The 26547-nt window shown below is 50.9% G+C and overlaps 1 protein-coding gene across 6 annotated transcripts in view; it reads right to left on the bottom strand.

The window, feature by feature from the left end:
* The window catches only part of SIPA1L3 (signal induced proliferation associated 1 like 3), a 254870-nt gene that overhangs the window by 76443 nt on the left and 151880 nt on the right, over positions 1–26547 (bottom strand). For all 6 annotated transcript variants that reach the window (XM_043894518.1, XM_043894527.1, XM_043894536.1 and 3 more), the window contains 6 exons: positions 25924–26054; positions 15159–15347; positions 14162–14336; positions 11946–12049; positions 8799–8956; positions 685–1261 (listed from right to left, as the gene is read on the bottom strand). In XM_043894518.1, coding sequence (XP_043750453.1) covers positions 685–1261; positions 8799–8956; positions 11946–12049; positions 14162–14336; positions 15159–15347; positions 25924–26054 — 1334 coding nt within the window. The remainder of the gene's footprint in view (positions 1–684; positions 1262–8798; positions 8957–11945; positions 12050–14161; positions 14337–15158; positions 15348–25923; positions 26055–26547) is intronic.

The following is a 26547-nucleotide window of genomic DNA, read 5'->3' as shown; positions in this document are numbered from 1 at the left end:
AACAACCATTACCAACTAAACTGTCATCTGACTTGAAACCAATCTGCTACCTTTGGTTTGGCAGCTGTCTGAGCCTGAGGTGCCAAGAGGTTAGGGTAAGATTTTTCAATCTAGACTGCGAGTCTCTGTTCTTTAACAGAGAATGTTAAATCACTTACATTTATTGTGATTACTGATGTGGAATTATTCCTGCCACATAATTTTGGGTTTTTTTCTTATGCCTTTTTTACACCCCCACCCCCAATATCCTGCTTCCACCCCTGTATTTTAAAGGTCTGGAAGTCTTCCATTCTGTTGAGTTGGCCAAAAAGTTCATTAGGTGTTTTGTCAGAAGGTACAGAAAAACCCAAATGAGCTTTTTGGCCAGTCCAATGTTTTAATTCTTCTGGAAAGTACCCTTACATTTTTAACATGAGTTTAAACATCTAGAGTGAGTAAATAAGCCTTTTGTCCTCTCAAGGTTATGACATGGACAGCCTCAGATCTTTGGCCCAAGCGTTCCCCAGGGAGAACCCAGGCTGCAGAACCCACTAGACCCCTGGTGTGTAAAGTGGCAATTCTGATTCTCTTGGGGCCGATAAGTGTCCTGGCCCAACTGACTGGGCTCAGGGCGGCACTTCAGTGGTTCCTAAGGCCTTTGCCAGACCACAGAACTGCTGCACCTTGAGGGGCTCTCTCCCTTACCTTCAGTCTCTGGACAATTTCTCTTATGTCCTCCACAGAACCCTCAGAGGCCTTGAGGAAGATGTGGTCCCCTCGCCCGTAGAAGATTTTGATTGTCGAGGAGTCTGGGGTCCAGCCGATGACATCCCCAGAGTAGCAGTTGAACACCACTTCCTTGGTGCGTAAGTCTAGCAGCACCACAAACTCGTTGGAAATTCCCAAAATGCAGTCTATCTCTACCCCCTGCGCGTAGTCCTCAGCCGCCACCCTCCAGGCGATGGCCCCGGCGCTGTGCTGCTCGGCACCTGCCCGGGCTTTTGTCTTCTCCTTCTTCTTGGAGGTCAGGGAGATGAGGTTGAACTTGCCGGTGGAGTCAATGGGTGTGTTGGAGACACAGTTTTCCGCCAAGTCCTTGAGGTACTCCTGGCGGGTCCTGGTGGCCATGGTGTGGAACTTGTCAGACTTGTGCGCAGCGTTCTCGGCATTAATCACCTTGGCCAGCAAGAAGTCTCTGAAGACGTCAGATTTTCGGAATGTGGTTCCGCTGGGGATCGGGGGGCCGAAAGGAGGAGCGTCTTTGGATCGGGTCACTGCCATACTGAGGAGGGAGAAATTATTTAGATGGTAGAAAGAAAGGCACTGGAGAGTCCCTTTAGAAAGAAAATACACAATCAAAAAGAGGAGTTTCCTTTCTAAGAAAGGAAGTCTACATCTAATAAGTTGCCAGCTGACTAGACTGGAAACTGGAGAAAGTCTTAGGGCACACATATGTGTTTTTACTTCCTATGCAGCAGATGTTATGACATCCACTGATATTCAAAGGATAATTTTGCTAGCACTGTTCAACTTCAGTTTACATTCATACAGGCTTGTGGTAAATTATAGTTTTGCAAAGATTCATCCCTTCCTCTCTACCTTTATGGACAGGTACATCCTCTCCCTGTTGATCCTAAGCTTGGTCATGAGATTTGACTTGGCTAACGGCATTCGAGCAATGGCACACATGTGCATGTGTGCCAGGCCTGCCTCCTGTGTACCTGCCCTCACCATGAGGTGAACATGCTCTGGGGTCTACTGGTCCAGGAGAATGAGGGTGCCTGGAGCAGACATGCAGCCAGGGCCAGCCAGGCCTCAGCCAACCTGCGGATGAGTAAGCCAAGAAGAAATGATAATGTCTGTGAGCCTCTGACTTTCGGGGTGGTTCGTTAAGCACTGTTACTATAGCAAAATCAGACTGATATGGAACATTCTGTGATTTACTTCTTCCAGACACTTGCGTAACATGAACATGCTTTGTAAATCATCTCTACAAAGGTTATTTTTTTTTAAAGATTTTTTGATGTGAACCATTTAAAAAATCTTTATTAAATTTGTTACAATATTGCTTCTGTTTTATGTCTTGGTCTTTTGGCTGTGAAGCATGTGAGATCTTAGCTCCCTAACTAGGGGGTCGAACCCGCCCCCCTGCACTGGAAGGCGAAGTCTTAACCACGGGACCACAAGGGAAGTCCCCTACTTTGGTTTTAACTGAGCTTCCATTAGGACAGAAATCATACAGCAACTGAATAAGAAGGTATAAAAGAAATGATCTAAAACCTTCTCCCCCAAACTCCTGAATCTCCTCCCCCATGATGCAAACTGGAAAGGGAGAATCTTATTGGGAGGAAAATCCACGGAGAAAGTGGGCCTGTCATCTCCATTCCCTCCCTGAACAGGGGCCTCCTCAGTGACCCTTACATTTGGAAGGAGACTGGGGGCTGCTCCTGCCTGGGATTTCTGGAAGGAGGGCAGGGAGCCCCCGAAGAGCCCAGAGTCCAGAAATTATTTAGCTGGCAGAAAGAAAGGCACTCGAGAGTCCCTGCAGCAGCTGTCACCACAGCTCCAGTGATAATTTCCCGCTTCCTGTTTCCTCTTTGTGCTCCCACCCTGGACGGGTCAGAAACTGGCAGTGAGCCTGGGGGAGGGGAAGTGCAAGCCGGAGAAACAGAGGAGAGGGACGCAGGCTCCCCATCCACCGAGGCTCCCAGGTGGAGGCGGCCTTGAGCTGGGAGGTAGGAGACTGGCTGGTAAGTCAGGTTCATATCTGATGAATCTCAGTTACGATGCTGTAATGACCAGCTCGAGACTCAGTGGCTACAGGGCAGATGATTTAAAAAATCAGGCAAAAAGGCTATCGCAGCTGCCAGAGTGAGCACCCAGGGAGCAGGGGAAGACATTTAACTTAAAGAGGCTCCAGGGACTTCCCTGGCAGTCCAGGGGTTACGACTGCGCTTCTAATGCATGGGTTCAATCCCTGGTCGGGGAACTAAGATTTCACATGCTGCGTCATGTAGCCAATTAAGAAGAAAAAAAAAAAGCCTCGGGAGATACCATGCGTGAGTTATGCTGTTTACACAATGACAATTAAAAAACAGTATGAGGTACTAAAAAGAAGCTTTCTCTTAAAGAGTACTGCATTCACCTTCTATAAAAATGTCAGCTTGTGATTATGGTGTTGGGGAGAGACTACATACTGTAAGACAATTTTTTAAAGTAATGAGATTCTTGATGAAAACCTATTCATGAAACCTAACCACAGTGTAAGGCCTGTTTAGGTTTTGACTCCTGGCCCTCCACCCAACTTGACCAGGGCGCGTGTCTGACCAGCACTTCCGGGATGGCCCCCTCCCTGGGCCCTGGGGAGTGAGTGTTCGGGGTGTGGCGTGATGAGGAAGAGAAATTAAGCTGGGATCTGAGGCTGAGTAGGAGCCCAAGGGAGAACGGAGGGGAGGGTGCTGCAGGCAACGGGCAGGGGAGGTGTAAGACCCAACAGGAAAGAGCACACGCAGGGTGAGATGAGGCTGGCGCACCAGAGCCCAGAGAGTAAAGGGTGGAAGGCTGGTGAGGTCACCAGGGACCAGGCCCAGCAGCGCCTTGACAGTGAGCAAGCATTCTGCATTCTGATTGTGGAAACCAGCACCCATTTTGAGATTCACCGTCTGCATCCCCAGATCCAGTCTCTGCCATTTTCGGCCCCTTCCAGCGCCCCGGAAGGTGGGTCCCCACAGGCTGTGTCACCTGGCCGGTTCCCCCGGCCAGGATACAGGGGAGGGGAGAGGAGAGAGGGTGGAGTCTTTATTTCTCTGCACTGCCTGCCTGTCGAGCTAGGACAGTGGCTGTAGTCCTTGGTCTCTTGCTCAACAGCCACAGCTTCTGAGGCGTGGCCCCCCTCCCAGAGCCATCCTTCTCCCTGGTTTCCAGAAATGTCTCCCATGCCCTCTGACCTCATCCCTCGTGGTGGGTAATGGCTCCTTGCTGTCACTGGTTCCTGGATGCCTCACTTTCCTATACTGGCTCCTTTAACCTACCCACACCTGTTAGTGAAAGCTGCTCAGTCCTGTCAGACTCGTTGTGACCCCACTGAGTGTAGCTGTCATAGCCTCTTCTGTCCATGGGATTCTCCAGGTGAGAGTGGAGTGGGTTGCCATGCCCTCCTCCAGGGTGTCTTCCTGACTCAGGGATCGAACCCCTGCATCGCAGGCAGAGTCTTTACCGCCTGAGCCACCAGGGAAGCCCTACCCACACCTATCAGCCTGTTCATTAACCCCTCAGTTAAAACCCTGAGTGGGGGACTTCCCTTGTGGTCCACTGGTTAAGAATCTGCCTCGCAATGCAGGGGACACAAGTTTGATCCCTGGTTGGGGAACTAAGATCCCACAACCAAGGAGCAACTAAGCCCATTACTACTGCGCCCCAACTGGAGCTTTCACGCACTGTAATGAAAGATCCCACGTGAGGCAATGGAGACCACGTGTGCTGCAACCAAGCCCTGACACAGCCAAGTAAAGTAAAACACAACAAAACCAAAACCCTGAGTGGGGGGCACCTGCTCTCCGTGGGTCCCTGATGAACACAGGTGCCAGACGGACCATCTGCAAGGATCACCGTGGCTGCCCAGTGAAGAAAGGGAGGGAAGGGGCCAGAGCGTGTGCAGAGACCATGGAGGGAGCTCCTGCAGACCCAGGAGGGCCAGGCCCCGTGCTCCCTGGCTCCATGGCTCACTGTTCAGTGAGACCACCACATCCCGGTAAAGGGTAAGGGGAGGTGCCACCCGGGGCTTTGCGGATGCCCCAGGGCCGGCACAGGTGTTCAGTACTGATTACAGTCATGATTTAGACTTGAATGGACAGACCAAGAAGAAACAGGTTCCTGCCAACGTGTAGGTCTGACAGAAAAAGGCATTTCCCGGGGGAGAGGTCCTTCAAAGGCCACACAAACCAGGCAGGTTTTCTTCTGTGGGAAACCCTGTGGGGGTGGCCTTGCCTCCAGGCCAGGGGATGTGTAAGATGACCTTGCCAGTCTCTCCACTCTAATTAATGGTGTCTTCAGATTGGGTTTTACAGCTGAGACTAGCTCTGCAACTTCTTCATTCAGGACTAGACTGCTCATAGTGACAGATTCTGGCTTCTCCCACAGTCCTGACTCATGATTTTAAGAATCGTGGAACTGCAAGCTACTGAAGGTTTCTGGACAATCAGAACGGCTGGGTCCTCATTTCCCCAGCAGGAGGAATGGGGTGTTCACAGCCCACAGGCTGTGGGGGTGCTGGTGTGCCATTCAGTAAGTGAGCACATGAAGTGGGAAAAGGTGGTACCGTGTTATACAGCCAGGAGATGGTGTGACCACTGGGTCACCTGGTCACTAGAGCTCAGTATTTCTAGAACACTCACAATCATTTATTCAACAGCTATTTTCCCAGGACCTACAATGTTTGGGTCAGGCATCTGCCTGGTTGCCAAGGCATCTCTGGGGTCCTTTACATAACAAGGTTGCCCAGCACAGATATATGAAGGCAAGTGTGACGTGCTGTGACCCTCGAGGGAGGCAATAGCCACATCAACAGTTTGTTCCTGGGGCTTCCCTGGTGGTCCAGTGGTTACGAATCTGCCTTGCGATGGAGGGGACACTGGTTCGATCCCTGGTCTGGGAAGATCTCTCTTAGTTGCCCTGGAGCAACTAAGCCTGTGTGCCCCAACTACTGAGCCAGTGCTCTAGAGCCTCAAAGCAGCAACTACTGAAGCCCAAGCCCTCAGAGCCCATGTTCTGCAACAAGAGAAGTCACGATAATGAGAAGCCTGTGCACTGCAGCTAGAGAGCAGCTCCCGCTCACCATAGTTAGAGAAAGCTCGTGTGCAGTAACAAAGATCCATCACAGCCAAAAAATAAAACAAATAAATCTTAAAAAATAAAACAAAACCAAAAACTTAGTTCTTACAGTGTGACAAGTTCTATGATAGAAATGTGTCTGGGGTCATGGGGAGAAGAGGGGACAGGGGAAGGTCTGTCCAGAGAACAGCTGTGTGTGGGGGAGGGGAGAAAAGGGGTTGTGGGAGGGGGCAGTTTGGTTGCATCTCTAACATTTTCTTTCTTCAAAATTAAAGCGAGAGCTGAAGCAAAGACGGCAAAATGTTAAACATCTGTGAGATCTGGTGGTGGGCACACGGGTGTCTGTTATTCTCTGTACTTTTCAGAACGTTTGAAATGTTGCATAATGAAAATATTTTGAATTGCAAAAAAAAGAAAAAAAAAAAAAAACAAGAAAGCTTGGTGCGTCAGAACAAAAGAAATCCCTCTGGAAACCACATGAAGGCTGGCCTGGAAAGCGGGGAGGCTGGCCGCAGGCTCCTGTGATAAGCCAGGTAGGAGAGGGGAGCTCATGGTTAGGAGAAAGGGGAGAAGGGCTTACCCAGCAGCCTCTTACCTCTGATGTGCTATAAGGGTGTGTGTGTGCACATGTGTGTGCATGTTCAAGAACAACTCTATCTTTGTAACCTCAGGCCTACAGGGAGCCTGGAGGCACAAGCCCTCTGAGCTGGTGCTCTGTCCTGGGAACTGGCAATGGGTGGGGGAAGGGGCCACAGGCCTTCCACCTGGTGTGCTAGCTCCCAGCGGCAACACATCCAGCCTGGTGGTCCACAGCACTTCCTGCATATTGGAATCCCCCTCCATCCTCTCACATATCTGGCCCAGAGAAGAAGCTGGTGAGTTCAGTTCAGTTGCTCAGTCATGTCTGACTTTGCGACCCCATGGACTGCAGCACTCCAAGCCTCCCTTCACCAACTCCCTGAGTTTACTCAAACTCATGTCCATTGAGTTGGTGATGCCATCCAACCATCTCATCCTCTGTCGTCCCCTTCTTCTTCCACCTTCAATCTTTCCCAGCATCAGGGTCTTTTCAAATGAGTCAAATGAGAAGAAACTGGTAGGTTCTTGGCACTTCCAAAGAGTCCACCCAGGGCACCTATGCACATACCGTTTGGCCCAGGAACTCCATGCTGAGAACCTCACCTATCCTAGCTGTGTATCTGGACACATATGCCATGAGCGTCTAAACTAGGTTATGGGGAATTCCTGTGAGGTCCACTGGTTAAGACTCAGTGCTTTCACTGCCAAGGGCCTGGGTTCAGTCCCTGGTCAGGGAACTAAGATCTCACAAGCAGCACAGCATGGCCAAAAATAAACAACTGCCCCTCCCTCACAAAACTATGTGGAGGGAATGTGTTAATAATAGCACTGCAAGGGGGAATGTAGTAATAGGTGACAGGAAACAACCCCAATACCCATCACCAAGGGATAGGGGGAGATTCTTAGGCCTATGTGATGGAATAATATGCAGTCATAAAGAAGGGAAAAACACTTTATAGACTGGTGTGCAAAGTTCTCAAAGGCTGCTGAGTGAAAAAATACAGGATGCAGAATAGATATGATACTACCTGTATTAAAAGGGTGGAAAAGGAATACTTGCACACATTTGCCTGAATGGGCCTAGGTTATCAGGAAAGTGCTAAGAGCAGTTGCCTCTGTGAAGGCAATGGGATGGTGAGGACTTAGAGATGAAAGGCGAATTTTTGACCTTTAACTTAAAAAAATTTTACCTTTTGTATCTAATTTCAAAGGTTTTTTTTTGTCCTTTAAATGTAAACTAACACTCCTAAGCCCAGGCCGCGGTGTCTGCGATGCTGACCAGGGACCAATGTAGACCTTGGCCCTGGGCCCAGGTTATTGATGGGTTGGTTTTCAAGAACCACAGCACTCTCCTCACCCCACACCCAGAGCACTTTGCATTTGTCCTGTGGGGGCCGGCCATGTCCTCTGGTGAGACTGGTACTTGGGGAAGACACTGAATAGGACTGAAGTTTGTAACACAGTATTATTTAATATATTTATTTATTTGCCTGCACTGGGTCTTTGTTGTGGTATGAGTGACCTAGTTCCCTGACCAGGGATTGAACCCAGGCCCCCTGCACTGGGACCGTGGAACCTTAGCCACTAGACCACCGGGGAAGTCCCTTTTGTCACTTATTGATCTTCAAATTAAGAACCCTTAGCTCTGCCTCCCGAGGGGGCCGCCGCTGTCTACCCTGCCTCCATCCTTGCATCTTCTGGTCTTCCTTTGGGCCACACTCCGGTGCCTCTCAGCCACACGCCCCGTGCCCAGCACAGGTGCTAGTCTTGCTCTGGGATGGGCATGTGACCCCACGTGGGTCAGTGAGCCTCGGTTCTGGGGCTTCTTCTCCTGGGAAAGGCAGGCCCTCTTTCTGCTGGGTCTGCAGCTGGCAAGATGCTAAGCTTGGAGCTGCCAGCAAATGAAATGATGTACAGGGAAGTGGAACACCTCCAGGTGGGCCTGACTGTGTCATTTATGATAGCCAGCATGTAAGACTGCGTCTTCACTTATTTATGTTCTTTTCACGCACCACGAGGCATGTGGGATCCCAGTTCCCCGACCAGGGATCGAACCTGTGCCCCCTGCACTGGAAGCGCACAGTCTTAACCATTGGACTGCCAGGGAAGCCCTGTGGCTGCCTTTTTGAGGTGGGTTTTCTGTCACTTGCAACCAAAAGACTCCAGGCAAAAACAAATTCCTGATGGTTTCTTTGCCGAAACTGGGATGGCATGCTCCTTTCTGGTTAAGAACCACTCCCTCAGGAGGTGTAGGAATGAGTGAGTAGAGCTCCCCTACTGAAGCACGGACAAGAATCGTGGGAGGCGGCCTGCCTGGGCCAGCCGTGCCCTCCCTATCCCACCCCCACGCTCCCTGGACGCTGGAAACCAGCTTTCCTGACTTCCTGTGCATGCAGGGGCGGGGCGCGTACCTGTAGCAGACGTTATCAGTGCAGGGGTTGTGGGCCCGGACAATGATGAAGACATGCTGAAAGTGGGAGCGGATGTTCTTGGGGGTGAACGGCAGCGCCCCGGGCTCCTGGAAGATGATGGTCACGATGTCGTTGCCTATGTGCCTCTTCCTCAGCAGCTGATGGTGGGGAGACGAAAACGTCAGGGTAGGCTCAGGTTCATGACCCGCCCCGTCACCTCTCTGCTGGCTCCTGCCATGCTCCCCCTCTGCCCCAGCCACACCAGCCTCCTGCTGCTCCTTGAATGAATCAGAAACCTTTCCTTACCTGAGGCTCCTGTGGACCATCCTGCGGCCTGGAACTTCTTCCCCCAGATCCCCACGTGGCTCTATCCCTCCTGCCCTCCTTCAGGTCTGGGCTGAAATGCCACCCTCCCACGAGGCCCTGCCTGTCTGTCTTACCCATGATTGCACCCCCTCTGCTCTTCTGCCCTTGTTACTTAAGTAACAGTGTGTTACTCGTTCACACTCATCTTAACAAGCGGCTGCCCCTCTTCCTTTTGTTTCTGTCTTTTCCCACTAACGCGGCACCTCCTGGAGGACAAGGGTTTTGTCTGCTTTGTTCACGGCCAGGTGCTTTATTCTCAGTGCCCAGAGTAAGGCCTGGCACACAGCAGGTGCTCAATAAATCTCAGCTGGAGGACAGCACGGTCTGGCAGCTTTTGACTTGCTCAAGGTCACATGCATGGACACTGGCAGGGCCCATCTCTGGCTACCTGAGTTGAGGAGGTTGGGGTGATAGCCTCAGATCAGCCCACAGGAACCCCGTCATGTCCCCCCTGCCTGTCATGGCCTCTGAGAAAAACTGTCATCTTTAAAGGCGATGATGTACTCTTGGCATTTTACTTCCTTGCTAAAATTACATTGTGTTTTTTTTTTTTTTTGGCCACATCGTGTGGGCATGTGGGATTTAGTTTCCCAGCCAGGGATCGAACCCATGTCCCCTGCAGTGGGAAGTGCAGAGTCTTAATCACTGGATGTCCAGGGAAGTCCCACATTGTTCTCAGGTATAGAAGTTTAGTCTTCATATAACCGTTAGGAATTCCCGCCGATGCGGAGGTCGCGTCCAACTCTATGTGAGGTGGCCGGGAGTGTGAAATCTGGTCGCACGTAGCGGCACAACGCACCCTGCCGGCCTGGTAGTTCTCTATGTTTTATACACAGGACCAAACTCAACTGCTGAAGTGCCCATTTATTGTGACCAGCCCTGAACCAGGCGTCATCCACCCACATGTGAAAGCTGTAACCTCACGTCACCGTCACAAGTCCTGTGAGGGATTAATTCATCTGACCTCCTTTTGTTGATGAGAAAAGTTAGGTTCACAGGGGTTAAATGTCATGCCCTCAGTCCAGAGTCATGGAGGGGGGAGCTGTGATCTGAACCCACTTCTGCGTGACCCCACACCCAAGCCCTCCCCACCACACCTCCGGGAGCACGGTCAGCTGCTTCCTGTGTACCTCCCGTGCTGGGCCCTGCCAGGAGCTCTGGTTTCACACACAAGTGCAGGGTCTTTGCCCAACGACCCTGAGATGTGGGTGCTACTGTTCTGCCCATTTCAGAGGAGGGACCTGAGGCCCAGGGAGGTGAGATGACAGTGAGGAAGTGGCAAACAGAGAACGCAGCTCGGGTCCAACGAGAGCGATGCTCCTCCAGCTGCTACTAGGTGAACGTTCTAAAAATCACTGATGTCTGACCATTTTTGGCCGGTAGACCGTACACTGTCACCTGCGGGGGTGTGGTGTGCGTGCTCAGCTGTGCCTGACTCTTTGTGACCTCATGGACTGTAGCCCGCCAAAGTGCTCTGTCCATGGGATTTTTCAGGCAAGAATACTGGAGTGGGTTGTTACTTGTTACTCCAGACCATCTTCCTGACCCAGGAATTGAACCCAGGCTTCCTGCACTGGCAGGTGTATTCTTTACCACTGAGTCACCTGGGAAACCCCATACCAACAGGAAAAAATATACACACTTCCTAAACCGTCAAAAGCCTGTGGGGTTTCTGTTCATGAGAAACTGCTCCTGGACATGCATGGTATGTCCAAGAGAGGAGGCCCTGGTGGCACGCAGCAGCTGTTGTGCCCACCTAGCACCTCCTCCTCCTCCAGGCAGCCGTGTCCATCCCCTTTGGGAAAGCACCTCCCACTGGCCCTCTCTAGTGGTGGGCACATGCTTCAGGTTTGGCCAATCAGCCCTTTCTAGCCCTGCCCTGGGCCTGGCAAGTGGGTGGTGCAATGAGACTCAGCCCGGAAACATTTCTGGGACACTTGCAAGGCAGAGCTCTCTTTCTCCTGAGGGAGTTAAGCTGGTGGGATGTAAGGTGCCCACTCCTTGGAAAGATCTGTGAATACAACCACTAAGAATACAAGCAGAGGTGAGAAACGGGAAGAACTCCTGACATTGTCTGAGCCCCTGGATCCAGCCATACCTAAAGCCAGCCCTCTCCCAGTACTTGACAATTGTTCTTCAGGCGCTCAGTCGTGTCCAACCGACTCTTTGCGACCCCATATACTACAGCATGCCCAGGCTTCCCTGTCCTTCACCATCTCCCAGAGTTTGCTTAAACTCATGTCCATTGAGTCAGTGATGCCATCCAACCATCTCATCCTCTGTTGCTCCCTTCTCTTCCTGCCCTGGGTCTTTCCCAGAATCAGGGTCTTTTCAATGAGTCAGCTCTTTGTATCAGGTGGCCAAAGTATTAGAGCTATACTTGAGAACTATATAACTCGGTAAATCTCATTTTTTGCTTTTGTTCATTTGATTTGTACTCTGTCACTTACAGTCAAAATACAGTGTTGATTGATTCACTTGGGTCTTTCCCCACAGGACACCTGATGACTCAAGAGACCCTTGGCCAGGGTGGCCAAGGAAAAGCCAGAACAAAAAAGTGACACAGAATGACACCTGACCTAGTCTCCAGCCCCCAGGCGATGAGACCGCGGTAGAGAGGGTCTCCAGGGCCGAAGGCCTCCACCTGCTGCACGACATGGTGCCAGGAGAGCCGGTGCCGGGCGGGCAGCCAGCCAAAGGCCGTGGGGAAGGAAGCTGCCTCGGGTTCAGCTGTGCATCAACCAGAAGTCACTTGGAGCCCCCACCCTGGGCCCCACTGACCTGCTGCCTGTTGTTGGGGGTGTACGGGAGCAGGGTGGAGACGTGGAACATGATCTCGTAGTCCTGGTACGTCGTGTAGAGGGAGTGGGTTCCTGTGGAGTCGGCTGAAACAGAAACACTAGTTAAGCATCACGTCTCCAAAACCTCTGGGCTCCTGCCATGTCCCACATGCCATCTGTGTTAGTTTTTAAGTCGATGTTTTCATTTAACCTCACTCTTTAAAGCTCAGTAAATTTAGAGATGTGCCTGGTGGTCCGGTAGTTAGGACTCTGTCCATCCAACGCAGGGCACGTGGGTCTGATCCCTGGTTGGGGAACGAAGATCCCACATGTCACAGAGCCACAATAACAACAACAGCAACGACAATAAAGTTCCAGTAAATTAAGATGAAAAGGAAACCTTATATTAAGCACCCACCAGACTGGTAAACATTTCAAAGTCTGACAGTGCCAAGGGCTGGGGAGGGTGTGGAGCAACCAGAACCCTCTGTGAGGCTGGTGAGGTGTGTAAATTAGTACAATCACTTTGGAAAACTTTAGTAATAGTTACTGAACCTGAAGACAGGCTTCACTGATGACCCAAGCACTTTCTCTCCTAGGATCACAGCCTAGAGAAATCATACATGAGTGCCCCAGGATATGGGTACAACTATTCTCAATATGTCAGTCCCAGGGACAAACAATTCATATTGTGGAAAAATATACAGCCATGAAAATGAATGAGTCACAGCCACCACATGGGCAAATCCTACAAACGCAATGTTGAACAAAAGATGCCAGACACAAAGGAGCACAAACTGTATAATTCTATTCACATTATATCCCCAAACAGGCAAAATGGATTATATTATTTAGAGATGCGTATGTAGACTGCAAAACTATGAAGAAGGAAATGATAATCCTGAGCGTCAAGACACGTTCTTCTCTAACGGCAGGGTGCTATGACTGGGGAGAAACACCCCCGATTATGGACTCCAAGGGGGAAACTGAGGCACACAGATGGAGTGACTCACCCCAGGGCTTACACAGTACAGTGAGTGGCAGGGCTTGAGCTGGAACTCGGACTATCTGACTCCAGAGTGTTTTCTTTTTTAAAAAATTTTGGACATGCCAAGCATTGTTCTTTTTTGTTGTTTTCTGGGCCACCTGGCATGCGGGATCTTAGTTCCCTGACCAGGGATTGAACCTGTGCCCCCTGCACTGGAAGTGTGGAGTCTTAGCCAGTGAACCATGAGGGAAGTCTCCAGAATGTCTTCTTAATAGTATTCAATGCTGCCTCTTATGAGTTTCAAAATTCTCCTAGGAAAGAGACCTAAATCACTGATCTTCAGCAGTAAAGGTCCTGCCTGTGAGGCCCCTGCCTGCCCCCTCAGCTCATCCTTCCCATTTATTCCCTGAAGCTTGGGACCTCAGGGCTTTCTCATGTGCTGTTCCTTTTGCTTGGAACGCGTTTCTTGTCCCTTCTTTGTCTATTTTATTCCAACTCACCCCTCTCAGGTCACACACCATGCTGTCCAGGCCTAGGCCCGATACAAGGTCAGGGTCCCCATATTTTCTTCTATCACCTTGAATTGCTCCTTCCTGTCTGGGCAGGACAGCCAGGAGGCGGTTTCTGCTGCATGTCTGAGTGAACCCACAGGCCGCGCTGCAACTGACTCCAGGGCGTCACACTCACCCTGGAGGCCTATGCCTTGGCCCCTTAGGACCCCAGCTTAACTTAAGTAGGTGCGAGGGAAGCAGCAGAACAGACTGAGGAATGCCTGTTCTTGTGGGCTGACATCCCAGGGAACAAGCTGTGACAGGTGAGGTCACTGAAGCCATGGCTGGCCAGCACCAGGGCCAGGTGACCTCCCGGTGGCTGTGATTTGGGAGACTGGCCAGGAGCACTGTGTTCCCTGGGGTCCTTGGGCACAGTGCGCACCACGCAGGTGTCTGTGGCTGTGACCCCTCAGGACCCCTCTGGGCACGCACGTGCTCGGGATCTCAGAGCACGTGTCTGGGAGCGCAGGTGCTGAGACACGGCGCAGGACCATCTTCAGGCTTTACCAGAACACGCGACACTCATCCAGAGCGCCCGCGCCGCCCACGCTGTCAGCAGCCAAGGCCTTGAGTGCCCGCTGCCCAGCGTCCTCGCCAGGGGATCACCAGGACTAAGCCCGTGGGATAAGTGGGCTGGTTAGAGCTCCCCCCGCCAGGCCACCCACTGCGGCCACTTACTCTTGACGTCCAGCTGGGCGGCGTACTTGGTGAAGCCCTTCAGGCAGACCTTCTCCCCGATGAGGGAGAGGAACTCTTCAAAGGCCGGGCCGGCTTCCTCGTTGTTGTACATCTCCTCTTCCGAGCTCTGGCCGGCCTTGCAGTAGAGGATGCCCACTTTGTGCTTCCGGCAGAGCTGCAGAGGCGAGAGCAGCGTCAGGGAGGCAGGCCAGACAGATGGAGGAGGGCGCGGGACAGAAGGGGTTCCCCCTGGCTGCTGGGCTTACATGGGGGTTCAGTGCTGTAGCCAGAGAAGAAAAGAGATGTGGGGGCGTGTCCCAGCTGTCCCTCTCCCTCCCCACGTTTCCAGAGAGGCACGGCAAGGGGCGCCGCCACCACGCCCTGGCTTTCTACACAGGGTGGAGAGTGGCGCTCTCGAGGGAAAGACGGTCACCCTGGCTGGCTTCCCACAGCAGGTGGGCTGGAACTGGCTAAGGTTCCGCAAAAGGCAATTCTGGAGGGCTCAGCGGGGCCGACGTTGTTTCTAAGGGGTGAGCCCTGGTAGCCATGCTTGTTTTATGTGTCCCTGATGCCCTGGTCACCGGACCACAGACAGTGACGTGACCTAAGCGTGGGGCCGTGAGAGGCTCTTCTGGGACTGAGGGTCAGCTAGCTGGGGCCTGTACAAGGCTCTCATCCTAATAGCAACTCTGGGAGCTGTGGGAGGGCCAGAGAAGCAGGGGGAGGCAGTATGCAGCGAGGGAGCAGAAGCACTGACACACACGGGGACCCGGTGGCTGCCTCACTCCTAGACTATCTCCCCCGGGAGCCCCAGCAGTCACATGCTCCTGGCAGCCCTAGAACTTGATAGAAGGTTCCTCCTCTTACTGGAACTAGCCTGAGTGGGTTTCTGTTCTTTGGAGGAAAAAAAAAAGTGAGACGGAAAAGGGTCGGGCAGTGGGGCTGCAGGCTGCCGCCCCCGCGCCCGCGCCCCCACCCCTCCTGGGCCCCGGCTCACCCCTTGCTCGTCGAGCTTCAGCAGCTGCTCCGTCACCTTGGGAGTGTTGAGAGCCAGGCGCAGGCAGTGGATGTTGAGTTCAGGGATGACATACTCCAGGGCGTCCCGCAGGGGCAGGCCCCGCCCGGTGCCATGCTTCATGGCGGTGGGTGTGGCGTCCTCCAGGATGGAGCCCCTCAAGGTGGTGAGCTACTCCAGGGAGAAGGGGGGGAGATGAGGCTCTCAGGACGCGGGAGGGAACAAGAGAGAGCCCACGAGGCTGTTCTGTCCTCACAGCGACATGTGTGATGGTCAGAAGCTTGGACTCTGGGGCTGGAAAGCACTGGGTCTGAACGAACTTGAACTTGCTGCCCCTTGGCTGTGAGATCTTGACCAAGTGACTTCCTATCTCTCCACCTCAGCTTCCAGGGAGTGTTGGGACATTGGATGGAACAGCCTTTGTTTGTTCAACAAACACTGTCCCAGTGCCCTCTTTAGAGTGGTGAAAAAACAAAGACCCCTGTCTTCCTGGAGCTGATGCGCAGGTGGGGCAGTGGATAATATCAGGTAATAAAAGGTAGAGTGAATAAAACAGGCACTACAATGTCGGCATGCTAACAAACACTTTTACTGTCATCATCACAATAATATATGTACATGTATTACCACTCATGTCCAACTCTTTGAGACACCATGGACTGTAGCCCACCAGGTTCCTCTGTCTATGGAATTCTCCAGGCAAGAAAACTGGCAATGGTAGCTATTCCCTTCTCCAGGGGACCTTCCTGACCCAGGGATCGAACCCGAGTCTCCTGCACTGCAGGCGGATTCTTTACTGCCTGAGTCACCAGGGAAGTCTGTTACCACGCACTCTTAGGTAAAACAGCTGCCTGCCCCAGACAGCAGTACCATCGTGGGTCTTGAACTGCAGCCCTGGTTTCCTGTCAAAGTCACCACCAGTGGCTCTGATTCAGCCGGTTGGTGGTGGGGCCCAGGCTTGTCTGTATGTATGCATGTATGTGTGCGGTATACACACACTTATGTATCTGTATGTTTACAAACCTATTCTCTTTTTTAATATTTCTCAGGAAATTCTGATGTGCAGTCAGATTTTAAAACCTTTAGTCAGTGGAAAAGGAAACAGCAACCCACTCCAGTATCCTTGCCTGGGAAATCCCATGGACAGAGAGGAGCCTGGTGGGCTATAATCCATGGGATCACAAAAGGGTCAGATATGACTTTGCAACTAAACAACAAGTTAAATTAAAAAAAAGCTGAAAATACCCTACACAATAAGAAAGTAATACTACAGAAAGAAATATGTTAGTGTTGTTTTAGCAGGTTGCAGAGCTGAACTGATATTTAGCAGGTTGCAGAGCAGGTTGCAATTTATACTGCAGCTGAGTTATATGAGAATCCTACATGGTCTTCACTACCTTTATCTTTTTAGTAGAAGCAACATGACACAGAGGTTAAGAGCGTGGCCTCGGGACTCCAACTGCCCAGGCTCAGATTCTAGCATGAGGCATGCACTCAACCTCTCTGTGCCTCAGTTTCCTTTTCTATAAAAAAGTGATAATAACAATATGTTAGGATTGCTTTGAGGTGTACATGAGTTAATATTTTTGAAGTCCTTAGGATAAGTGTTTGAGACATAGGAAGAGCTCTATGTTAGATACTATCATCGTTATAATTTGTATTTTTTGAACTATGCTGCAAAATGAATAAATAAAAGGTTGATTACCAGCATTCACCCATTTTACTGCTGCAGTGCCTTGCTTTGGTTGGGTTGTATGTTTTTCCACAAGTGATTTGGATCTGGCCCACTGCCTGCAATGTTTTACATTTCTAAATGGTTGAAAAAATTAAAGAATATCGTGTGATGTGAAAAGTATATGATATTAAAACTTAAGTGTCTATAATGTCAAGTTTTATTAGAACACTAATAAAAAAAAACACTCGTTTGTTTTACCTGTGGCTACCTGCACACTAAATTAGCAGAGTTCAATAGTCTGAAGAAGACCATATGCCCCACAGAACTTCAGACAGTTACTATCTGGTACTTTACAGACTTAAGTTTTCTCAGAGCTGAAAGCATTGTGGCCAATACAGAGGTGTTTCAGAAATGTAGCAATTTCTGGGTTGTTGCTGTTGTTCACTCAGTCATGTCTGACTGCAACCCTGCGGACTGCCCACGCCCAGGCTCCCCTGTCTTTCACCATCTCCCTGGGTTTGCTCTAATTCATGTCCATTGAGTCCACGTTGCCATCCAACCATCTCATCCTCTGTTGCCCCCTTCTCCTGCCCTCAGCCTTTCCCAGCATCAGGGTCTTTTCCAATTTGTGGGTAGGTGGAGGTGTCTTGCTATATCTTTGTTATATGCATTATATTTATATGTTACAAAACTAAGCATTCGAAGTTTTTTTTTTTTTTAATTAATTAATTTATTTATTTATTTATTTTTTCAGTGGGTTTTGTCATACATTGCCATGAATCAGCAATAGATTTACACGTATTCCCCATCCCGATCCCTCCTCCCACCTCCCTCTCCACCCGATTCCTCTGGGTCTTCCCAGTGCTTATGTTTTAGCTGCTGGACTGTCATAACAAATATCCTGATGGAATGTAACAGTAAATTATGAAATATACATTGTCTAAACTGCTTTAAAAAAAAACAAAACATTTAGTCAAGCCAGTCATGGCCATTGCATTCCCCTTCCCCAGATGCTGCTTTCCAGGTTTCTCCTACAGATGGCCACATGACTAGATCCAGGCCATGACATGAGAAGGAAATTCAGCTTGGGGAAGACATCTGTGGCAGATTCTCTTTCCTGGTGGAAGATTTTCCTCCCTGGTTTAAAAAGCCCCTTTCCACCTGCTCATTTTTTTCTAAGGACGCTGGTATGAGGATAAGATGTCTGGAGCTGCAACAGCCATCCTGGGATCATTAGGAATGAGACATCAACAAAATGACATAGAAGTCAGTCCCTGTCACTTCCTACCTCCAGATTTCCTGTTAGATAATTAAAATAACCCCATATTTGTTTTAGCTATAGTCATGTTTCCTGTTACTTTGCAGACAAAGTAATTTCTAACAGATATATCTTAATAACAAGTCACATTTATGAAAGCATAGTTCAACTGCACTGTATTCAGGCATGATAGTAGTTAAAACTACTAGTATATGCACAGGTCTGTTGGGGGAGGGGAATGCTACTATCTCCCTTTTACTGATAAGAAAAGTGAAGCTCTAAGAGGCTAGGTGCCTTACCCAAGGTCACCGCAGCTAAGTGGCTGAACCAGGATTCCACCCTAGGTGTGACATCTCCAGAGCTCATGATTTTTCTCTTTGAGTAATTTTTTCCCTCTGAAATATAATGTACTCCAGAAGAGTACACCACACATGTACGTACAGCTGAAGGAATTAGCACAGAGTGAGTATCTAGGCAATCACCACCCAGAGGAAGAAACACATTGCCAGTCTCCAAAAAACTCTTGTGTCCCTCTTCACTTCCCTAAAAGCAACCCTAGGCTTCCCTGGTGGCTCAGTGGCAAAGACTCCACCTCCCAGTGTGCCAGACGTGGGTTCAATCCATGGGTCAGGAAGATCCCCTGGAGAAGGAAACGGCAACCCACCCCAGCATTCTTGCCTGAAGAATCGCATGGACAGAGGAGTCTGGCAGGCCATAGTGCATGCATGGGGCTGCAAAGAGTCGGGGACGACTCAGTGACTAAACAAGAACAAGAGCAATCCTATCCTAACTCTTTGCACCATGATGTATTTCTGCCTGTTTCTGAGCTTCATGTGTTTGTATTCATTTCTATCTGGCCTCTTCCTCACAATGCCACAGCTATGAGATGGGACCAGGTTGCTGCAAGAGGTCACCATTTCTACCATGATGGATTTAATCCATCCTACTGCTGATGAGCGTGGAAGCTGCTTCCAGTGTTTGACAACTGCAAACAGTGTTGTTAGGAACATTCATGGAAGCACCTCTCAGAGCACATGAACACATTTGCGTCTGGGTTTATACCCAGGAGAGGAATTGCTGAGTCACCAGGCATGTTAATTTTCACTTTTATGGAACTGCCAAGCAGTTTTCCAAGTGGCTGTGCCCATTTACACCCGCCAGCCCTGTCTGAGAGCCCCTGCTGCGCGTCCTCACTGACTCTAGCTCAGGCTCCCATCCACAGAGCACTGCTGGCTGCCAGGCTACGCCATGTCCTGGGTGAGGCACCGCAGCTCCAGCGTCACTGCAAGATGACTCCCTGGTCTACAGCAGGACAGGGAAAAAAATCCTCCCCCGAGGGGACTGCTGTGAGCACCTGAAACACACGTGGGGCTACAGTTTAAAAGACTGAGATGGCTTAGTGTTAACTGGAAAAACACGCTCATCCTAAGTCAACAGACGCAAGAGACAGCAAAAAGAACATGTCACAACATTGCCTCTAAACACACAGCCTGCCCTTGCCAAACAGGACCTGGGCAACAGGCATGGAAAGGAGATGATCTCATGGTTGGGAGTTCTCAATTATAAACAAACAGCTCTCTTATCATAGGCAGGATAGTCTTGAAATAGATCATGAAAAGCCATGATATGGATGCTTTGCTCTGTCAATCTGGGTGGCCCTGGGATTGTGAATTTCCACTCACAGACCCACAGGATCAGTGCCTTTGAATCCTGCGGACACTGTCCCACAGCGCCCTCTGCTGGAGACAAGAGAGTGTGGCCCAGAAGTCCTCGTTTTCTTCCGCACTGGAGACAGGTGGCCTACCGTCACATTTCTGGCTCTGAAGACTTGACCAAAAGCCACGTTGAAAAGCTCCCAGATTGTACTTCTCTGCTAGGGATAATAAGTAGGGCACTGGCAGGCTGCAACGTGCGGCCACCTCCGCCCTCCACCTGGTCCTGTCCTACCTGGATTGTGACAGCAGCCTTCTGGTCTCCCTGCGCCCGCCCTGCCACCACCTGACTCCAGTCCGTTCCTCCCGCAGCAGCTTGAGTCAGATCATGTCTCTCCTCTGTGCAGAAGCCGCTGACAGCAGTCCATCTCTCTCCCAATAAAATCTACACTCGCCGCTCGGCCTGAATCATCTCACTGAGCTGTGAAAGGGCCTCAAGGCCACGCCAGCAAGGAGGTCCCCACCCGTGCAGGCTGTTCTTCACCAGCCCCCGACTCAGATGCGCCCCTGCCTTCCTCCGTACTGGTCCACTCTCCCAGAGGTCTTCCTGGGAGGTCCCTTGGGAGTCAGTCTGCCTCAGTTCAAATCCTTTTCTAGCTGTGTGACTCTGGCAAGTTGCTGAATTTCTCCATGCCTTTTGTCTATAAGATGGAGAAAAACAGTTCCTGCCATAAAAGGTTGTAAAGATTCAATACAAAGGGCGTCCTTGATGGCTCAGGGGTAAAGAATTCGCCTGCCAATGCAGACGTGGGTTCAATCTCTGATCCGAGAGGATCCCACATGCCTCGGACCAACTAAGCCCGTGTGCCACAAATACTGAGCTCTAGAGCCTGGGAACCGCAACAAGAGAAGCCACCACAATGAGAAGCCCGTGCACCACAATGCATAGCAGCCCTGACTCCCACAACTAGAGAAAGCCTGAAAGCACCAGTGAAGACCCAGCACAGTCAAAATAAAAAATTCAATAAGAAAAATTTACACAGTGCTTATTACCACTCTATCTACACAAACTGAGTGCTCAATATGTCAGTCGTTGTCACAGTACACAAATGTATTTACACAAACCCATATGTGTCGTTAAAAACGTAAAGAAAATTTAACCTTATTAGGAAGCTACAGTTTGGTTTTTCCCCTCACTTAACAGTATGTTCTGGAGATTACATCACAGCAACAGAGGTACCCGCTGAACACAAGTGAGGTCCCAAATGAGGTTCACTACTACCCTTACTTTCTGCACTTAATACAAGATTCTTCCTTTTCTACTGTGTATATGTTTAAATACTTAATGAGTGACTGCTACTTTTTTCAATAAAGAAAGAAAAAGAATCCAAACCTCTAACCCTAACCAAACTAAGGCTGCCAAAAACTCGTGTTTGGGAGCCAAAGGGAACCCACTGGCCCGGGGGCCCCTGGCGACTGGCAGTCCCTGTGTCCTGCCAGCCAGGGGCTCAGGGCAGGGCGGCCCTGGCCTGGACCTGGAGCTTGTCCTGTCCAAGCTCAGGGTGGGTGAGGCTGACATTCTGGTGTGTGGTGCCGAAGCCCAGCTCCAGTCTGTTCCCGCCCTGGCGGGAAGATTGGCACTGCCAACGCTCCTGTCCCATCTGCTGGGAGACGTGGGCCCACTCTGTCTCCCTGGTGGCCGGGGGCGGCCATCTGGGGTGGGCCAGCCAGCTGGCTTGGAAAACAGCCTGGGCCCCTCGCTCTGGCCCCCGAGACACAAGTGCGTGACAGGAGAAGGACAGAAAGAACTCTGTCTGTGAGCTTGACCTTCACTCCCCAGCATGGCCCTCTGACCTCTCGGGAAAGAGGGACAGCCACAACCTCAGCGTCATCGCAGAACCTTCTGCTCAGAGCACTCGCTACCCTGCAGCCGTGTGTTACCAGCTCCCATGTGTGGGTCCAGGGGAACCTTCCCACCTTTCCTGGAGACAGCACAGACAGTACAGGTCTATTTTACAGATGAAGAAATGGAGGCGTCCAGGGGTAAAGCTGTCTGCCTAAGGTCACGAGGCTGGTGAGTGGCAGAGCTCAACCGAACCCCACGCTGTCTGTTCACAGGGCCAGGGTTCAAACTCAGCCCCACAGCGAGTGGTGAGTGGTTAGAGGTTAACAGCATGGACTGGAGACGCAGGCAGTCTGGGTTCCTATCCTGGCTCTGCCACTGTGGACCCTGACAAGTGATTGTCTCCCTAGACCTTGAAAATCCTCATCTGTAGAATGGGGATCATGGAACCCACATCAAGGGGCTACTGAGAGGATGTGAAAGCTCAATGAATATAAAACACTTGGAACAGCACATGTCAGGAATATGCACTGCAAGTGTTAACTATTCTTATTACTATTGTCCTTACTACTTTTGGGTTATGTGACTCCTTTGCTGCCACGGCAGGAAGGGCCTTTGCTTGTTTTTTTTAATTAAAAAATACATTTACTTGGCTGTGTTGGCACTTAGTTGTGGCATGTGGGATCTAGTTCCCTGACCAGGAATCGAACCCAGGCTCCCTGCATTGGGAGTGTGGAGTCTTTGCCAGTGGACCACCAGGTAAGTCCCAGGAAGGGCCTTTGGAAGGAGCAAGCCAAACCTTGCTGGCCTCTGCCCCTTCCTCCAGATGACAAGGTCCTCAGGCCTGGGTGTCCAACAGGCAGCTCTGTGAGGGGCTGGGCCCAGGACTGAATACCCATGTGGCCTGCACATGTGTGAGGTCAGAGGAAGGCCCATCTGTGGCTGTGAACCTCACGCTGGGCCAAAATTAACAGGGCTGACTGGAATGTGACAAAGGGATGGGAAACTGAGACCCCTGCCAAAGGCTAACTGTGGGCTCTCCCCAAGGGCCAGGCCCAGCACTGCCTACTTTATACGGGCAACCTCACCAAGCCTACGCCACAGTCCTGAGAGACTGGGATCCCACGGGGGGAACGGAAGCTCTGAGAGAAATTGTCCAAGGTTTCACAACCACTAAGTGACTGCACCAGGCACTTTCCTGCCTCAGGACCTTTGCACAGGTTGCTTCCTCCACCTGGAGCATTCTTCACATGTCCCCATGGCTCCTTCTCTCATCATCTTTAGGCCTTTTACTCAAATGTTCTGAGTGACACCGCCCTTGACTATCTTGTCTAAAAATCTTACCACGCCCACACTTATCTCTTCCTTGCTTTCTGTTCCACCTTGTCATCATACACCACAGTGTATAATTTACTAGGCTATCTATGTATTGTCTGCCCTCCCCACGGTCCCACGAGCATCTCTGCTGCATTTACTGCAGGTTCCTCAGTGCCCAGTGCAGGGCTGGCTGCTGGTGGTGCTGAGTGAATCTCTGTTGAGTGGAGGAACTCCACACCTGTGTCCCTGAGTTCCAAGGACCCTATGTCCAGCCTGGGGTGGCTCAGAGGCTAGTTTTCATGGGCACTTGGGGGTGGGAAGTGTGTGGAAGTAGGCATAATCCAGTAAAGGCACCAAGTCAGTTTCAAACCTACTGAATAGGAACCACAGAAAAATATTACACCCTGACCGAGCATCTCCACGAGTCTCAGTGTGAACAACAAACTCTGGGGGAAGTCCCTGGTGGTCCAGTGGTTAGGACTCTGTGCTCTCACTACCGAGGCCTGGGTTCGATCCCTGGTCAGAGAACTAAGATCCTGCAAGCCACAGAGCATGGCCAAAAAATCCCCAAAAAACAAAAGAACAAACAAAAAAAGCAAAGTCCAGTACATTAAAAAAAAAAAATCATTCTACATGTTCTGTCTTCATGAAAAAAAAAAAAAAAAAAAAAAGACAAACACAATAAAACACTGGCATGAAACGGAGTTCATAACTCATGAATGGGTCCGATGTACATACTGCCTGAGCTGAGTCAGAGGAACCCCAGAGGCGGCCGAGGGGTGGCTGGGGCCTGAGCCACCCACTGAGGGTGCTCTGGGCAAGTCCCCTACCCTGACTGTGCCTGTCTCATCACTACAATGAGGAGGATTACAGTGCCTTCACTGTAGAACTGTCATGACATTTAAGTGAGTGAATGTACATAACAGGTATAGAAAATGCCTGACACGCAGTGTGACGTGAACCTGCAACATAAGAGCAGCTGCAATATTATTTATTAGTATATGATTGCCGCTGTCACTTCACCTGGCCACTCCCCATATGTCAAACACCACTCTGAAGCAGGGTGAGCTGTCATCTCACATTCTGCCCGGGCGCTCATCTGGCCAGAAAGGCAGGGTGGGGGGCGGTGCTAGGGAGACAGAGGGGAAGGTGACCACCTGCGGGATGGACACCAAGTTTTGGGGGCTGCCTCCCCCGCGTTGCCACAAAGCCTCTGTGTCCTCTCGTTCCCCCTCAGTGGGAAGGTCTTCGTGAGGGGATGGGGCCGAGGCCCTCGGTGCAGCATCTGCCGTCTGGATGAGGTCCAGGTTTGGCCGGCCCCACAGCCAAGCTCCCTGGCAGTGGCTGCCTGCTGGTCCCCATGTCTGCCAGGAGCAAGGGGGATGGGATAATGCATGTGGGGAGGGAGATCAACTTTGGGGGTCTGCCCAGCTGATGTGCGTGCGCTTCAGTCATGTCTGACTCTTTGCAACCCCGTGGACTGGAGCCCGTCAGGCTCCTCTGTCTATGGGATTCTCCACGCAAGAATACTGGAGTGGGCTGCCACGCCTTCCTCCGGGGGATCTTCCAGACTCAAGGGATTGAATCTGCATCTCTCATGTCTCCTGCACAGGCAGGCAGATTCTTTACCATTAGCGCCACCTGGGAAGCCCAGCTGATGACTGCCTCTTTTCTGGAAAGTCTTCCTTTGGGTCTTTTGGAAGTCTCCATCGTTTCTGCTGGCCTAGCTCCCTCTCCTTTTGCTGAGGAACTGCCTCTCGAGCACCGCCAGGTGGCTCTGACAGAACCATCAGTCATAGTGCCCTGCCTGCCCCGGGACCCAGGGTGGAGCATTTCTCTACCATCCCTGGTGACAGTGACTGGCCTGGGGCATGGGCTTGTGATCCGTGCAGAGCCAATCAGAGTCCTTCCCAGAGCTCCAGCAGGTAAGAATGTGGAGGAGAAAGTATAAAGATGTAGAAGACTTGAGCAGCTGGTCTGTTTTCCCATGACATGGAGAGAGCTTGTTAGTCGCAGAAGAGAATGACAACCCACAACGCAAAAAGTGGCAGAGCCAGCTGGTGGAAGAGATAGGAAGACAGAGCTCTGGTGACATCATTTGAGTGCCTGGATCCAGCTATGCCTGAAGCCAGTCCTACCCCTGGACTTGCAGTTTCATGAGCCAATGAATTCTACTCCTGGCTTAAAGTGGGCAGAAACTGGGACTTCCCTGGTGGTCCACTGGCTAAGACTCAGCCCTCCTAATGCTGGGGGCCTGGGTTTCATTCCTGGTTAGGGAATCAGATCCCACATGCTGTAACTAAGAGTTCGCATGCCACAAGTAAAGATCTCGCAAGCTGCAACGAGCCTGGCAGGCTCCTCTGTCTATAGGAGCCAAACTAATAAAAACAAACAAACAAAAAACCCCAGATAGAAGTAGATTATCTGCCATTTAAAACTTAGAGACCTAATCACATAGGGTGCCCCGAACAGGCCTCGTTCCTTAGCCACAGCTGACCTTTATTCCAGGGGAAGACTCGGACCAAGCCAGGACAAGGGGCTCCTCTATTCTGAATGGAAGGGGCAGGGCTGGGATGTTTTGAGCCCATCAACAGCAGTGCCTGCTCCTACGAGTCCTCAATTCCTGCCCTGCCTGAGACCTGCGGCCTTCATTCACCTTTCCACTCTGCAGGACACCTCACAATCCTGAAAGAATTGCCTACGGTTCTCCCTTTATTTTTTATGCTCACTACCTTCAACCTTTTGCAAATGTCAGAATCTGGGGCTCTGCGGTCAGACCCACTGGATTCTAATCTTGGCCACTGATTCAAACATGTCTCAGAGCCTTAGTCTTCTTGTCTGTAAAATGGGGAGACTAATGGGATGGCTCTTGTGAGGCTGTGGGAAGGATTGAAGAAGTTGGAGCAGGGGAAGCGCTTGCTCACAGAACCAGGCACCGATAAGGGCTCAGCGATATGAGTGGCTGTGACGTATGTCATAGTAACATGAGTGACGAGACCTACCTCTCGGGTCCGGAAGATGATCCTGTACTGGTACTGAGGCCCGTGGTCCTTGTGGTCCTCCAGCTTCTCTCGCTTGATGCTCACGGCCACTGGCCCCAGCTTCTCATCCACCCCGAAGTAATTGGCGTGCTCTGAGAAGGAAGAGCAAGGGAGTTCAGAGTCAGTTCTCTGGGAAGGAGGGGTGACGTCCCACGACAGGCTTGCCGAGGGGACAGCCGGGGAAGGCTCTTGTGTGCCCTGTGGGGTCTTGATCACACAAAGCCTGGTCGCAGCCACACTCGATGGAGAGACCATGAGAGGTCAAGCCCATCTTACTGCACCTTCCTGCCAGTCACAGAAGTTTCCTGAGTCTCCATGCTCTCATCTAGGATAAAGTGGGCCCTAGTGCTACCGGATACCCGAAATTCATAAGAGGTGATGTGAGAGTGAATTGAAGCTACAAATAAAAAAAAGCTTAGTGTGGTGCCTGCCTTGTAATAAACTTAGCCTCTCATTGTGATTATCTCGTATTTGCAAATGTTCAGCAGCTTAGCTGCCAATTAGCCCTCGTGAAGCTGTTAAGATTCTAGTCTTAAAAAAAAAGTAAGATTGTAGTCTAAAGTGTCTTCTGCTTGGCTGAAATCT

This window comes from Cervus elaphus, chromosome 4 (assembly GCF_910594005.1).
Source record: "Cervus elaphus chromosome 4, mCerEla1.1, whole genome shotgun sequence".
Lineage (NCBI taxonomy): Eukaryota > Metazoa > Chordata > Mammalia > Artiodactyla > Cervidae > Cervus > Cervus elaphus.
The sequence above is the reverse complement of the archived record's forward strand: the minus strand, read 5'-3'. Positions and strand labels throughout refer to the sequence as shown.